This window comes from Buteo buteo, chromosome 16, assembly GCF_964188355.1.
Source record: "Buteo buteo chromosome 16, bButBut1.hap1.1, whole genome shotgun sequence".
NCBI classification, from domain to species: Eukaryota; Metazoa; Chordata; class Aves; order Accipitriformes; family Accipitridae; genus Buteo; species Buteo buteo.
In genome coordinates, this window is record NC_134186.1 from 31,151,081 (window position 1) to 31,166,936 (window position 15,856).

General features: G+C 58.0%; 1 protein-coding gene across 1 annotated transcript in view; it reads right to left on the minus strand.

The window, feature by feature from the left end:
* The window catches only part of B4GALNT4 (beta-1,4-N-acetyl-galactosaminyltransferase 4), a 31,265-nt gene that overhangs the window by 13,459 nt on the left and 1,950 nt on the right, over positions 1 to 15,856 (minus strand). The window contains exon 2 of the mRNA XM_075047169.1: positions 2,373 to 2,488. Coding sequence (XP_074903270.1) covers positions 2,373 to 2,488 — 116 coding nt within the window. The remainder of the gene's footprint in view (positions 1 to 2,372; positions 2,489 to 15,856) is intronic.

Below are 15,856 nucleotides of genomic sequence, written 5' to 3' on the forward strand. Positions count from 1 at the left end.
TCTCCAAAAGAGCAGAAGCAGTCTCTATATCTGCTCATGGGCAGAGGAAGCAGGATGCTTCTCTGCTCTCCCTCTTCCTTTAAAGGGGATTAGGTTAATCTGATCGCTTGTGTCTCGTAATTTAGAGGGATTAGGTGAGCATTCACCTGCCCCCGGCTTGCTGAAAAGGTGATGGGTGGCAAGGAAGAGCCAGGAACTTCTGGAGCCCACACAGAGCATCCTCCTCTTCCACCACGTTGGCAGCTGCAGGCAGAGCCGGAGTGAGCCCGTGCCATCCCCGTGGGCATTGCCCTCTGCCATCACATCCCGGGAAGCGCGGGCGGAGGAGGGATGAGGGACCAGCTAGCACGTGCGGAAGGAAAAGCCACCAACCCTCTCCAAAGCGACCGCCGACCTGCCGCTGTGTCCCTTGCTTGGGGTGATGGGAAGCTGTGCCTGTCACGCAGGGAGCTGGCTGGTGTCACAGCCCATCGTCACACTGGTGATGCCCACACGCAGCATCAGTCCTCTCCGGGGATGGGACTGAGGGGGACGTGGATGTCCCTGCCACCCTCCACTCAGGAGGATTCACCATCATTGTCCCCTGTGGCCTTGGCCAGGGAGGGAAGGACCATGCCACCCCGCGAAAAGCAGAGCCAACACCTCTTTGAAAGCAGAGCCCAGCTCTGAGCCCAGGCGAGAAGAACCACAGCACCGACAAAGCGCAGCCCGTTAGGATGTACAGTGCCAAAGGAATAATTAGCAAACTTTGCCTGAATGAACTCATTAGCGTCCCGGAGGAGGGGAGCGGTGCCCTTGGAAGATGTTATTAGGGAGGTGGCGTAATTGTGCCGTGCTTGTTGGAAGGATTCACCCTCCTCCCAGGGAAAGCCACGATGCAATTCCTGCTGTCCCCCTCCATCCTCACCCAGCACCAGTCTATGTTTTCTCCAGGCACATCATTTTCCTCCTTTGCCCATCTGCCCCTTATTTATGAGGAGCTGGGAAAGATCAGAGCAGGGGTCGTCCTTTCTCGCCCACCCCCTGCCTGCCAGCCAGGCGCAACCAGCCTCTTCCCCATCCGTATTTCTCACTGCCTAATTGCTGCCTAGCCTGAAGCCAGCTCTCCTTACTGGCACATGGCTCTCTACACCCAGCGCCTGGAAAAAACTCTCTGTCCCTCTATGGAGAGGGACTGGGAGGGGTCTCCATCCCATGGGTGAGACAGGTAAAGAGGACAAGCCACCGGCATCCCTGCCCTGCCCCAAAGATAAAGAGCCAGCTGTGTCGACAGCAAGATCCGTGGTTGGGAGCTCACCAGGAGGAAAGTTTTCCATCTCCTTTTTTGAAGCAGCATTTTTTTGCTCCAGTTTGCAGAGTCCTTTCGAGCCAAGCTGTTTGCTTTCAAACTGGAGTGAACTTTTCCCCCGCCTGCCCCAACAGAGGGGACTATTCACAGCCCAGCTCTCTGCAGCTGGAAACAGGGGGTGGGTTATTTGCTGAAGGTGGGGACAAACCGGCCTTTTAATTGCAGAGCCAGTGATGCTGTAGATGTCCAGCAGCTGCAAAAGACACTGGGCAGGGCGAGGCATAAAAAGATGGGCACCGAGGGGGTCTGGGTGCAGGGACTCGATGCTTTGCCCTCCCTCCAGACACAAAACACTCACCTGTGCTCAAAGTACCGTGGCTTGGGAACAGCCCAAGCAATGCCCACCCCGATGGTGACTCGCTGTCACAGGGACCTGCAGCAGTTTGGCAGTGACCTGCTGTTGGGACGGGGCAGGGGACACTATGTGGTTTCCCTCTCCTGCCATCCCACCTGCCTGCCCTGCTCCAAAGCCTCTTGGTGACAACAGATTGAACAGGGTACGGCGGGGTGTCCTCGTGGCTACAATGCCAAGTGCCTCCTGGGCTGTTAGCAAGGAGAGATCCTCTCTCTGGATTCTGTGTGGAGACCCCACCTGGGGTACACTGGGTCCAGTTTGGGGTTCTCCAGTCCAAGACAGACAAGCGGAGGTTAGCAAGACGGAGCAGAGGACACAGGAGAAGGTGGCTTTGCCCAGCAAAGCAGGACTTTATTGCCATCAACAGCTATGCAAGAGCGGGGTGCAGAGAAGATGATGCTGGACCCTCCTCAGAGAAGCACAGCAACAGGGCAAGAGGCACAAGGTGCAACACTAAAAGTTTCAATGGGGTATTAGGGTTTTTTTTAATTCACGACGAGGGCTGTGGAGCAGAACCAGAGAGGTTGTGCCCTCTCCATCCTTTGATCTACTCGGATGGACAAGGCTTGGGGCACCCTGCTCTAGCTGGCCATGTGTTGGATAGGGGACTCGGATGAGCAACCTCCACGGGTCCCTTCACACCCGACCGCACTGCGGCTCTCCGCTTACCATCAGCTCCTCCTCATGGCTCTCGCTGGAGTCCTCGGCTTTCCTCCGCCGTGCCGACGCCTGGGCTGCCACCGGCCGCCTGCCGGGATCAGTCACCTCCCCCAGCCTCTCGCCATCTGTGAGGGGAGCAGAAGGAGTGAGACCACAGCCACCTCCCACGTCCTCCCCATCCCAACATCGCTCCTCTTTTGGGGACACCCCCTTGCCCTGGCAGGGGGAAGGGCAGGTGCTGCCATCGCCGCTGCTCCCAGCGGGGAGGGACACAGGGGACGATGGCACGGGACAACGGCGGGGGGCTCTGGCTGCGATTCCCCTCATTGCATTTGTACTAAGCAGCTTGCAGCAGCTCATCAGCATCAGGTTTAATTACACTCGCCGCAGCCCAGCTCATGGCCCTTTACGTAAGAGACAGTCGGGATAAGCTCCTGTGGGATCTCACTCCCCATCCATCCTCAGGGACGCATCCCTGCTCCCCTGTCCCTCCGGTCCCCGGCTCTCCTGGTGCATCCCACAGCTCTGCCCAGAGCACACTGGCTCCGAGCACCCCCCAGACATATGCTCCCCAAACCCATCTTCCCACTCCCCAACACCACACTAAACGCACCATCGTAAAGACCTCACTAACAGCCCTGCTGCAGATGACTTTGTTACCGTGTGCTGCATTAATTATCCCCAACCTACAGACTCCCCTCTGCTGCTCACACCCATCTGCCTTGGGCTGCGAAGGGAGGGTTTCTTTTAAACCACCCTCACTTCCCAGCATTAAAATAACTGACTTCCCCCCAAATAACGGCACAGTCTTGGAAAACGTATTAGTTATTGGGGGGGGGAACATCCTCTATCTCTGACATAGCAGGTAGCTGCCTCTGAACTTTTTAGACAGGCACCCCAAAACCTGGTGGGATGGAGGGAGTTTGCAGTTCAGCCGTTGCTTCTGGTGCCGGTGCACGGCTCAGCTCTGCATTTCAAACCGACATCAAGGGAAGCTCAAGGCGATGCTCGGACAGGAAGGTGTCTAAGAACACCCATGGGTCCCCCCAAAAACCAGCCACCCCCATATCACAATAAGGGGGAGCCCCAGACGTTGCGAGCAGCCCCACAGCCCTGGCCCCAGCCGTGGGCATTGCAGCAAGGGGGTCACCGACACCCTCCAAAGGGTACGGCAAGACACTCTCCAGTCCCTCCACACCCTCTTTCCCCCCAACAGCAAGTCCTGGGGGGGGTCCTACCCCCCCAAAGTGAAACAGCCTCCCTGTGCTGGGAGCTGCTGGGGTGGCTTCAGACCCCGCAGCCTGGCCAAGGAGGGGCTTGGGGTGCCCCTGGAGCCCCCCACCGCATGCCTCCCATGCCATTAGTATTCCAGCAGCCGCGCAGCTGGCGTCTCCTTGGAGATGGCAGCACAAATCCCATCCCCACCGCGGGGACAGGAAATTAAGCTCTAAAGCCCCTTCTTCTGCTCTCAGCCATTCTTCAGCCCCTGGCAGCTCCGACTCTCTCCTGGCAACTCCCTGCCTCCCTCCAGCCACCCTCCTCCCCTCGCCCATCTTCATCCCCGCACCGTTCCTCCCGTGGCCCCAAGGAGGGTGATGGGGAGCATTGCAGGGAGGAGCGGGACCAGATCCAGCACCCTCCTTTCATCGTCTCTGCTCTCAAGACCCCCCATCACTCCTAGGGATGCTCCTGCCAGCACAGGCGGTGGAAATAAAGCCAATCCTCGCTGTGCTGAGGCTGCAGATGCTGCTACTCCGGCACAGAGTGCCGGGGACAGCGTTATTTCCCCCCCACTGGACACGAGGAAGATCTCGGTGCATCCCCAGGGACCTGCCAAGGGATGGGATGCAGCAGCCAGCTCCATGGTACCCGTGCAGGGTATCTTTCCTGGCCTTGGAGGAGATGAACCTGTCTCATGGGATTTGCCAACTCGGCATCTGTTTGCGACGCAGGCTGGGGGTGCCACGCTGCAAATCCTGTCCCTGGGATGGACTAAACCCATATGGGCCTCTGCTGCCAAGCCCCGGGTCCTGGTGAGCAAACCCGAGCCAGCAGCATTCCAGGCTGCATCCGCAGGGGATGGCTGGACATGGGCACCCCCACTTCGCTCAGCCCTTTTCGCTCACCTCTGGGTACAGCACCCCGGTTTGGGCCCCTGCTACAAGTCATTGGGTAAATCAGAGAGAGATTATTTGATATAAATTGGAGCAAAGCGGGGAAAAAAGAAACGCGTTCCCCCCAGCAACGCTGCGCAGGCTCCATCCTTGCAGGCTTTCAAGAGCCAAAGCCATAAGCCCCTGCTCGCCCTCCACCCCCATCACCCAGCTCCAGTCCCGTCAGGGACCCTCTCAAACCCAAGCAACTCCTCTCAGCCACCACAAAGGAGCAGGATAGGGCTTGTGCTCCCTGCTTCGGTTTGCATCTAAATTAAACGCCGCCGCTGCTCTGGTGGGGTTTAAGTAACACCGAGGCTCAAAACCTGCGTGCCTTCAGCAAAACCCTCTCTCTTCTTGGCGGGGAGGCTAGTGCTTGCATCCCCGGAGGAGTGAAAACGCCAGCAAAGCCCCAGAAAAAGGCTTCCAGGCTTCTGCGCTGATGTTTATTCCCCTGCAATTTAAATATTGGATAGGAAAGTCAAGGGCAGCCTTAGCCAAACACCCAAATGCTAATCAGCCTGTGTGGGAATGGGAAATAAATGTTGCCCTTGATAAGGGGAAGGAAAAGCCAGCACCTTGTACCAACAAGCATCACTTTGCTCCCCTCTCAAAAAATCAAGCCCCTTTGGTCTGAACCTCGCCCCTGCAACAGAGGAGTGGGTCAGGGGGTACAAGAAGAGGAGGGAGAAAACAGCACCAGGAGGAAGGAGGGTTTTGGTTTTCCCCAGCTTGGTTTCCTCCTACGCATCCTCCCAGCGCCCTCCAGGACTGCTCGTTTGCCGTGCCCAGCCCGGCTGCTCTCCCTGCATCCCTCCGGGATGCAAAGCCAGCACCGCCGCTCTGATTAATTCTGCTAACCTGCCTCTTTTTCAAGGACCAGAAAGAGCCGCATAAAGGCGGGTAGCAGGGGGTGAGAGGATGGGGGAAGGTCTGGAGGATGAGCAAGGGACCTGCTCACTCGGGGATGGCATTACCCGGGGGGATGCTCGGCAGGGATGCATTAAGAGCTCTTCCCCCAACAAGCGCGGGAGCTACGCTAATGCTTTCAGAGCGGCGCAAGGAGGGGTCAGGAGATGCGCACGCCATCGCATGAACCATCTCCAAGTCACAGCAGCCTCCAGACAACGAGCCAGGGCCAGAAGCGGTCCTCAGGATGAGACCGTGGGTGTGAGGGACCAAGTTCCAACCCCATCGCACGACCCAGAGACCAGGGTGACGCCTCTCTGGGAGATAAGAGTTTCCCCGTTATCACAGCCGTATAAACCCCCTGCTGTCGCCTCCCCCCTCCGCCGGGAAGCACAGAGGGCCTTTCACGCAGCCAGCTCCTGCCTCCCCACCTCCTTCTCCTCCCCTCCTGCTCGGCTGACGGCACGCAGCTCGCTCGCCCCGAACACAGCCCCTTTCTTCGGTTGGGTTTCGGAGCCGGGATTTCTCTTGCAGCTTTCTGGACCCTTGCCAAACCCTCCAACGTGGTTAGAGATGCCCCCTCACTTATGCTTCCTCCTGCATCTCCTAATTGCTTCTAATGAGTCTCCCCTCCACAGTCACTTGCTGCGAGCTTGCTCTGCTCTCACCCAGCACGTACCCAAACCAGTCACCCAGGGATAAACCCAGACACAGCCCAGCGAGCCGAGCTGCCTTGGCACAGGTAGGGGAAAGCTCATAGGACCATCCGCAAAAGGATCAGGGCTGAGATTCCCAAAATCCCCAGCTCTTGCCCTCCAGCTGGATGCTCAGCCCTGATGAGCTCTGGCTGCTCAATGGGCAGGGTCCCACGGGGAGACATCAGGTTGGACAGGCTGGTCCTGGTCATCAGGCAGTCACGTATGGAACAGATGGAGCCACCGGAGAGAAAGTGCCGGGATGGGACAGTGGTCGGGCAATGCCTTGGCATGCTCTGCCCAGCTCCAGCTACTGCCAGGGCTCTGCTCCCCGTCCCGGAGGTGCCCACACGAGGATGAAAACCCCTGAGTGGCAGACTCCGAGGACTCTTCGGGGATGAAGAGCATCGGCTCGGCAGTGGGCATGGCCCTGGAGGACGAGGCAGCACCACCCAGGACCTCGGAGCATCTTCCCATCCCACACGGGTGTGCAGTCAGAGTCTGACCCTGCTTTGGTCCAGGCTGTGTGCCCTGGTGAGCAATGCTGAGCCCTTGGGGCTTCAGGGGTGAGACTTCTTCCTTTGGGAGAGGTCTCCTGCAGCAGCACCAGTGGCAGCGGCAGACCCTTGGGACCCTTCTTCTCTCTTTTTTTCCCCCAAAACAGAGCCTGAAGGGCACCAAGCACTTGGGCTCAACCAGTGAGAGGAGAAACGACACACCCCAGCCCCAAGTTCCCAAGCACATCAGCTGGGTGGGATTCAGGGCACGGTCCCAACCCCTTTCCCACCAAGCTGATGCTCCAGAGCAGATATGTGGAGCAATTCATCCATTGCCAGGAGCCATGTCCCACTGAAATACAGCCCTCTGCAGGGCTGCCCATCCCCTGCCTGCCCTGCACCTCCCTGCCCAAGCCCGGCTGCCTGCAAAGCTCCCAACCCCTGCAAAGCCCAGAAAAAGATGCAGGTGAGCTGGCTGGGACCAGAGTGGACTGGAAAAATGATGACATTCAAGCAAAAAAATTGTGTCTGAGCTCAAACACCCAAAATCTTGTGCAAAAAAAAAAAAAAAAAAAAAAAGGCCTTTGAGCTGCAATTTGGAAGTGCCCTGTGGGGCCTCCCAGGAGCCATGGTTTGGTTTCCCAGGTCCCATGTTGCCTGCGAGGATCTGACACCTTGGCCAGCCTCCCCTCAGTGGGGCATGGCACCATACCCCAGGGGACATGGCTGGCAAGGGCAGCCCGGCCACGGGAGAAGATTCCCGTGCCTGCGAGGAAGCCTCAGCGCCCCAGGAGCCTACAGTTCCCTACCAGCTACCCCGACAAGCAAACCGTGACCAGAGCAATGGAAAAGGAGAGGGATGGATTTAGCTTGGTGCTCCAAGAAATCCCCCCTGGGGTGACCATCTGCTTTCCTGTCTTCCCATTCCTGCAGCAAAATCCGCGCTGGATGGGAGATGCCAAAGCAAGCCAGAGCTGCCTCCAGCCCAGCTGCAAGCAGCCTCGCCACCATCCATCCCTGAAATGCCAGTGGACTGGGCTGCAACGGGTTGCCAAAACCATGTAGGTGTGTTCAGAGCTGCATCTTAACCTGGATCCCCACCTCCCGGTAAAAAGATGAGCTGAGAAGCAGCACCACCATCCATGCACAGAAGATGGGGAAAGGCAAGGAGAAACTCAACCAGAGCCAGAGCGCGGACATCCCCACCGATGCCAAGCCCTGTGGTCTAAACCAGAGCTGGAGGTGGGTCTTACTACTCACAGAAACACAAACCTGGGATTTGCTGCTCTCCTCAGCATCCCAATGCTGCTCCCCAGCACATCCCAAAGCCGAGGGATGGGTGACGGGGATGAGATGTGGGATGAGCACTGGTGCCAGGCTGCCCACCCCGAGGGATAACTTCATCCCATGTTGCACTTCCCAGCAACGTGGGGCTGCTCCCCCTTTTTGGCTTGGGGAAGGAGCCTGCCAGAGCAGCCAGCTCCAATGATCTAAAATCAGGCAAAGCCTTTGGAGGCTGGAAAACATGAGGCCCTCGGTTATTTCCCTTAATTCCCACTGCCAGCTGCTGCCGGAGACCTTGGGACCAACGCAGGAGATTGCCGAGGGACTTTCACAGGCACATGCCGCTACCTTGCCTTCCTCAGAGGATACAAATACAAGAGGAAAGGCCAGGGAGGGGCTGGGATGGGATGTATGTCCTGCATCTCCCTGCCACAAGGAAGCGCTGCTCAGGAATGTGCTGGAAATACCAGGACAACACCGTGAAGGTCAGGATGCTAAGGACCAGGTTTCAGGCATGCTGAGTACCCCACATCTGAGCTGACATCTTTTGAGGTCCACGACCCAAGGGAGATCTGCACATGTCCTGGCTGCTCCTGATGTCTGAAATTCTGCAGGATGCTTTTGAGCTCTCCAAATCCAGAGGGACTGGAGAGGGACAAAGCTTCTCCAGCATCCAGCCCAGCTACTGAGTCCATCTGCACAGCTGTGAAATGCTGCAAGGCTTCTGTAAAGAAACCCTTGCCCATCCAGACCATCGCATCCATCCCCTCTCTCCCCATGGAAAAAGAGAACTCAAACCCTACCAAACCAATGAGCCTGCAAAGAAAGGGGGGGGGGGAGCCAGTCCTGCTCTTGGGAAAAGTGTGGTGGTGCAAAGATAGGGGAGAGGACCTCACTCATGGCTGCACATGAAGCTATTATCGTGCCAAAGGGGAATGCCAAGCCCCCAGCAAGAAGCGGTACCCGTGTTGGGAGGATGCCAGCAAAAGAGGGATGAAGGCAGCAACTTGAGCCAGAAGATGAGCCAGGGATGCGGCAAGCGGGCGAGCAGCTCAGGAAGGACCATCCCAAGCATCTGCCGTGGGTTCAGAGAATAGAAAAGGAGGAGACAGCCCAACTCCAACACATTCCCAGGACAAGGAACAGGGCAGCTCGGGGGAGTGGGGCTCTGCCCAACAAGTCCTTACCAGCAAGAAGAGACACCAGATGCACAGCTGCAAAAGCAGTGGGGTTAAACTGGGTTTACACCCCTGGGGAATTCAGGCTGATCTCTCCCCGACTTCACGGGGGACACGAGCTCGGTGGACAGTAACAAATTAGTCCCAAACCATGTCAAGACCAGCAGCAGAGCGATGCCCAGGAGGTGCCCACCTCTGCAGGAGCCAGCAGAAAGGAGAAGTGCCCTTCCCAGGGCTCTGGTGCCCATCCTCAGACCTCTGAGCGCTGCTAACGCTCCTGTTTTCCCCTGCAATGCGAACAGTGGCATCCCTCTGGCCATGCAGGACCACTTCATGCCCCAGCACATCCTTCCAGGATGCTGCCATGGGGCAGAAAACCGAGTCCATCTCTCGGGGCTTGACCCCCAAGGGCTGAACAGGGGCACCCCGCCATGACGGAGCTTGGGGATGGAGTGAAAGGAGCGGCAATGTGAAGCGAGGTGACATATAAACCCAGACACAGCTGCAGCAAAGGTGGCAGTGTCGGCATTTTTATTAAACCCACCGGTTTAATTACCAACAGCCCGGTGCTCTCCAGTGCAGACACAGCCTCCGAGTCAGCCGCCAGAGAAAAGAAGCACAAGCATCCCTCCACTGATCCTCCTAACGAGCTGTTAAGCAATTATAATTAGCCAGCAAGGAGTCAATATTGCAAATCCCCTTCCACCACCACAAAAACGCAGCACTGCCCACCGGGAAAAAAATACTGTGCTGCCCGCTGCGCTGCCCGCAGTAATGCGTTTGCTCCACGGCACCTGGGGGGAAACCCAGGCGGTGGGTGCTCACACGAGCTGGGTGACAGCCAAGTGACAGCAGATGACATTGATGGGGCTGAGGCGAACGGGGCTTGTGACCGTCATGGGGATGCAGGCAGGGATGCAGGATCAGTCCCCCGGACAGCCCTTCCCTGCCTCCTTCGGTCACTCTTGCCTGCTTAGACACCGATTTTACCTGCTGCCGGCTGAGAAAAGGGTTTTGGGTTGGTCCCTGGGTCACCACCTCAAGGAACAGATGCCTCGCCGAGGGAACTAGAGGAGCAAGGGGAGTTTTTTCCTGCCTCTCCCAAACCCATTCGTTTCATGCTGTTTACCCACTCTGTGACATCCCTCTCGGCTGGAGCAATGGAAATCGATACTGAATCGCTCAGGGCTGGCGATGAAGCTGCCATGAGACCACTCATGCTGACAAACGCCCACCAGGAGTGGCAGCCCTGACACTTCCACGCTCAACTCAGGGTCCCAAAATCCCTCCTGTGCATCGACAGCACCCAGATCTCCCCCATCTTCCCCCAGCCCACACCTGACCGTGCATCCGTTGGCCTCCGGTCCCCATCTGCTCCAGCAACGTTTCATTTTCCACCAGTTCCAAAGTGAGCCAGGGCAGCTCCGGCCAGACCATGCACCCATCCCTCCACCCTGCCCATTTGAACAGGGATGATGCTCACTCACAGCCCTCAGCACAAAGATTTCGCTTCCCGGGACACAGCCTCCGGAGGTGGTCACTTTTAGCCCACGATGTGCCGGGAATTGGGCAGAATTCATTTCACCCTAAAAATATTTCAGTCTCCAACCTCCACGCTGCCCTGCAGACAGCCCGTGGGGTTCACCATTTCACCTGCCAGCTTTCCAACCCGTTTCAGCCAGCGTCTGGTTTATCTCCACCAGCGCCAGGTGCTTTTAACCTTTCCCTTATCTTTAATTTGGCAGCAAATTTGGCTGAGCTCTACCCCTTTGCAGAGACCATCCTCTCCTGCTTCGCCTCCCCCCCGAAATCCTCCTGTGCATCACGCTCGTGCCGTCCCCGCCGGTCAGCAGCTGGCTCCCACCCGTCTCCTCGCCCAGCCGACATCCCTCGGTCCTGCCATTGCCAAGGCAACCAGCCACCGATACCTCGGGGCGGCTGCTCATCCCCTCCCAAAGAGCGGCTCCGGAGAGGGGGAGGCCTGGCCACGCACAGAGCGGGGAAGGGATGGAGGGCAGACGCGTGGCGGTGCTGGGAAGCATACAGCTCTCCAAACACCAACGCAAAAAGCTCCTGGTGCTTGGGAAAAGCCCGTACCGTGGGGTGTGGAAAGGGTTTCTCCCTCCCTGAGTGTCTCCAGACGTAGAACGGCTACACCTTCGGAGCAGAGCGTTTTCCTAATAAAAAGCCAATATCCCTGCCCCGGTCCTCGCAGCCGTCACCTCCAGGCCAGGGGAAGCCGAATGCGACGGCAGCAGCCGAGAAGCGTGTCGCCCACCGAAACGCCCTTTGGGGTAACTCCGCGGCACCTCCCAGCACAGCCACGGCCGCCCGAGCGCCCGCTGCCGGAGCGGTGCCGTGCCCGGCGCCGTCACGGGCTCGGAAGGCATCGAGCCAGCCAGCTGCGGGACAGGGCTCGTGCCGCCACGGCCGGTCCCGGCACGTCAGGACCCACCTGCTCCTCTCCCCCCTCCGCCACGCTCCCTCAATCGTCTCTTTGATGCCAAAGCCAGCGGCACAGAGAAGGCTGTGACCGCGGCCGCACAGCTGGCGTCCAGTTGCCTCCCCGCATCCCTCCGAGCCCGGTGGATGCAGGCAGCGAGCAAAAGTCCCCCCCGCGCCAAATCCCCCGGGCCAAATCCCCCGGGATGCAGTGCTGGATGAGCAGAGCTACGGGTCCTCCGATGCCCTCTCCGGGATGCTCTGAAAGCTGCTCGACTCCGTCGCAGCACAGCGAGGGCGGAGGAGAAATGGAGCAGAGGGACCTGCCGCCCCACCGCTTGGCCAGCCGGGCTTTCCAGAGGCCCCTTCCTTGTGGATCTGCCTTTTCCCAGACACAGAGGAGGCGACTGGTGACCCCGGCTCGCTGCAGAGCATCAACAGCTCTGCAGTTAAAGCAGACTTCAAAAGAAACCCCGAGAGGAGGAAAACAGCACAGGAAATTAATTGACAGCAAATGCCCACATTAAAGGGGACAGAGAATAATATTTATAATCAGGTTGTTTTATGTCTCTCTTCATGTTTTTAAAAGGACTCAAGCTGCCAGGTCTTGGAAGAGCCTCCATGGCTGAGGAGCAGTGAAGGGACAGAGCACTTTGCTCTCTTCTCCTTCCGCCATCACCGAGGTCCAGCGGGACCTGCTGACCCATCCCCGCACAGACACACACACGCCGAAACCATCCCCTCTGCCCGGGGTCTGGGGTTTCACAGAGACCGGAGAGACAAACGCACCCACGACATCCTTTCCCTAGGGAGGGACCGTGCAGCTCCCAGGAGGGCAAAGCAAAGGGCAAAGCATCCCTAGAAATAAAGCCGCATCCCTGCTCCTGCCGTCGCACGCTCAGTGCTGGAAATCCTGGGGCTCGCAGGGTGAATCCCCAGGGATCTGCTCCCACCCTCACCCATCCCGCACATGAATATTTCAGGCAGAGGAAGCAGGACCCAGGGCCAAGCCCTCTTCCCTGGGTACGGGGTCAGATCCAGGCTCCCCCCACACCCTGCCTTACTGGTCACAGCTGCAGGCAAGAGGACCGGCTCTGGCACCGAGCTCTCCGCGGCCGAGCACAGCTCAGAGTCCCCACACGGTCACTCCAGCCCGCCATGACCCTGGGGACAGATGGCCGGAGCAGAGACAGGATCAGGCCCAGGCTCCCTGCCCCGTCCCACCGCTGAGATGCATCACAGCCAGCCCTCAGCCCCCCCAAACAGGCAGCAAGGGGAGCTGCAGCAACCAGCAGCAGGAGGGCAGAGTTAAGGATAAATTACCCCAGCGTAACCCATTTGTTTTCGCTCCACTATCAAGCCCTGCAATTCCCCACCTCCCCTGGCTTCAAGGGGCTTTTTTGGGGAACCCCCCCAGATGCCAAGGGGACCAGGTCACAGCCAGGCTGGGGAGAGGTGCTGCTGCAGGGTGGTTCAAAGCCAGTTGTGCCTTTGAATAGCCAAATTTTTGCCTTTGACTAACCCAAAGTACCATATTTTTCCCATACTTCTCCCCCACCACCTGCCAAAAAGCCCCGAGATGCCCACAGGCCCCCCCAGCCAAAGGACAGGGCTCGCTTGTCTGTCTGTCCATCCGCCTCCTTTTCCATCCGGCTCGCTCTTGGCAGGTCCAGCGCGGTGACAAAGAGCCGATTCAGAGGAGCGGGGCACCTGAGAGGAGCAGGGCAAGGAGCCCAGGGCAAACCAGGCCACAGCCTGGAGAGGAAGACGAGGGCTGCGGGGCTTCCTGGCTGGAGAAACAGTCCCAATGACACCAAAACCAGCCTCTTCCCCTGCTCCAAACCTCCCTTGTCAGCAGCAGGGATGGGACCAGCCTTCCCCAGCACCAGGGCCCCGCACCAAGGGGGTGTCCGACCAAGGAAAGTAGCCTCTTCTAGCAGGGATAGGAGAGCAGGGTGATGCCAAGAGAAAAAAAAGCAGCACCCAGCCTCCTCGCAAACCCTGCTGCCCTTCGTCTTCAAAGGGCTCTTTCTCATTCTCTTCCCTATCTGCTCCCAGCATCCCTGACAAAAGGAATGAAACCCACAGCGGTTCGCAGCGTTTCAGCATCCCAATTAAAATCAAAGTGCCGATCGTAACTGCTCCGTCCAAAAGAGATGCGTTATCCCCTGCAGTTCAGGGAAATGCTGCTGCACATCATCCCAAACCTTCTCCCTCCTGCTATCCCTGCGTGCAAGACCCCGAAGGACAGGTCCCCGGGGAGGGACAGGCAAGTACAAGGCTCTGCAGGCAGTGACGGGCTGAGCCAAACAAAGAGCATCCAACCCATCACTGCCTCTGGCTCACAGTATTTTGGGGAGCCCTCTGGACCATGGCAGAGGGGTGTCTCCTGCTCCCACACATCAGCAGCTCTTCTTCCAGACAAAGTTCACGAGGACGCACGCAGCCAGACCCAGGCAGTGCCACATCCTGCCGGCACCAAGAAGCCCGGCTGGGTTTTCCTCCCGACGGCCCCGCTTTAGCAGCGAGTTGGCTTTAGCATCCTCCAGCACGCATCCTGCGCTCCCCCAGTCGCAAAACTCTTCCAAAACCTGGCTCCCAGCACCACTGCTTGTTCAGCACGGGCAGTAGCCCCGTGTGCTAAATCACTGCCCCAGCGAGATGGCTGCCAGGGGAGCAGGACCAGCCCCACGCCCCTGCTAAGAGCCATTTTAGATTTTTACTGACATTTTTTTTCCCTTCTTCCTTTTCTTTCTTCTTTTTTTTTCCTTTCCACCTGGCACGCCAGCATTTCCACCCCATTGCCTCCGAGCGGTTTCCAGCCGGGAGAACACCGTAATGGCCTCATTATTTCAGATGAGGAATCTGTGTGTTCAATTACGCAGAGAAGGGTAATTATCTACTTGTAGAAGATAAGAAAAGGGGGGTTATTTTACCAGGGACATAGCACCAGCACAGTTCCCAGCCAAGTCTCCGGATGCTCCAGCTCCATCTGTGATCACCAGCTGGGCCGAGGGGACACGGGTACCCCCCAGATAATCCCCCCACGCCTTCGCTGTGCTCCCCAACATGTGCAGACCCCACTGCCACCACTTGGCCTGGTCCTCCCCACCTTACACCCTTCCAAGCTGCCGAAAGCCCTGTGCACTGCACCTTCAGCCTCCAGAAAGTACCTCTGCCAGGTGATACTTCATTTAATGAGTAATAAACCCTTTTTTTCCATACATCCTCTGCCAGCTGACACAAGCCGGGCAGCATCCAGACAGGTTCCGACTCACAGTGGCCAAAAAAAAAAAAACCTCATCTCCAAATCTCAGACACCTTTTGGTGCACAGACCCTTGCAGTGATGCTGAAGAGCCCTGCATCCTCCGCAGCTACCTCTCCCCCTCCAGGGACAGGTGTCCCCCTCATCCCTAAGGGATCTGGGACCAGGACACACCAGAGCTCCCTGGAGATCCCACGGCCCCACTGAGCAGGTAGGAGAAAGGACACATGTGAGCCAGGAGGGCACGGTGACCCCCTCCTCCCACTTGCTCACCCCAGCTCAGGGACACCCACTAAGCCCCTGGGAATATCGGGTACTGGCTGCTTTCCATCGGGAACACAGTGCACACCAATGACTGTGCTCTGCCACCAGCTTGGGGGATGTCTCCTGCAAAAGCTGGGACATGGAGAAGAGCAAACCCCATCCCCACCGTGACAGGACCCCCGTGGCCATGAGAAGCAAGCTTGTCCTCCCAGCACAGCTCAGAGGAGCTTCAACACAAGCGAGGTGACAGGGGAAAACATCACCGGGTAGAGGGGGGCTGCCCCAGAGCCCTCCCCCGGCACAGCTCTGCCTTTCAGCTCTCTCCACGACTCAGCCCCAAACCCTTCCCTCTCCCCTCAAACTCTCGCACCAAGCTTTTTCTTGAATTTTTTTTTCTCAGATATGTTTTGGTTTTTTGTTTGGTTTTTTTTTTTTTTTTACTCCATTCAATATTTTTTCCCACTAAAACAGCTCCCTGGCTCTCCCACTCTGGCGCTCTGTTGGGTCGCAGCAGCAGGTCTAGGGTCCATCTATGTGTGACCGAATCCCCTCCCCAGCCTCCACCCAACCTCTCTCCATCACCACACTTCCAAAAAGACTCAGCGGGACCTAAACTCCAGCTTTGCCACACGTTCAGCCAGGCTTTAGGCACCGATGGGAAAATCCCAGTGCAAGGAGCAGCATCTCCCTGGAGTCTGGTGCCAGACAGTGGAGGGGGCAGGATCCAGCCCAGGCAAGGTTCAGCTTGCCCTGGGGAAGCACCCACCTCGCCGCACCCTAGCCAAAAAAGATGCCCATGCTCCCC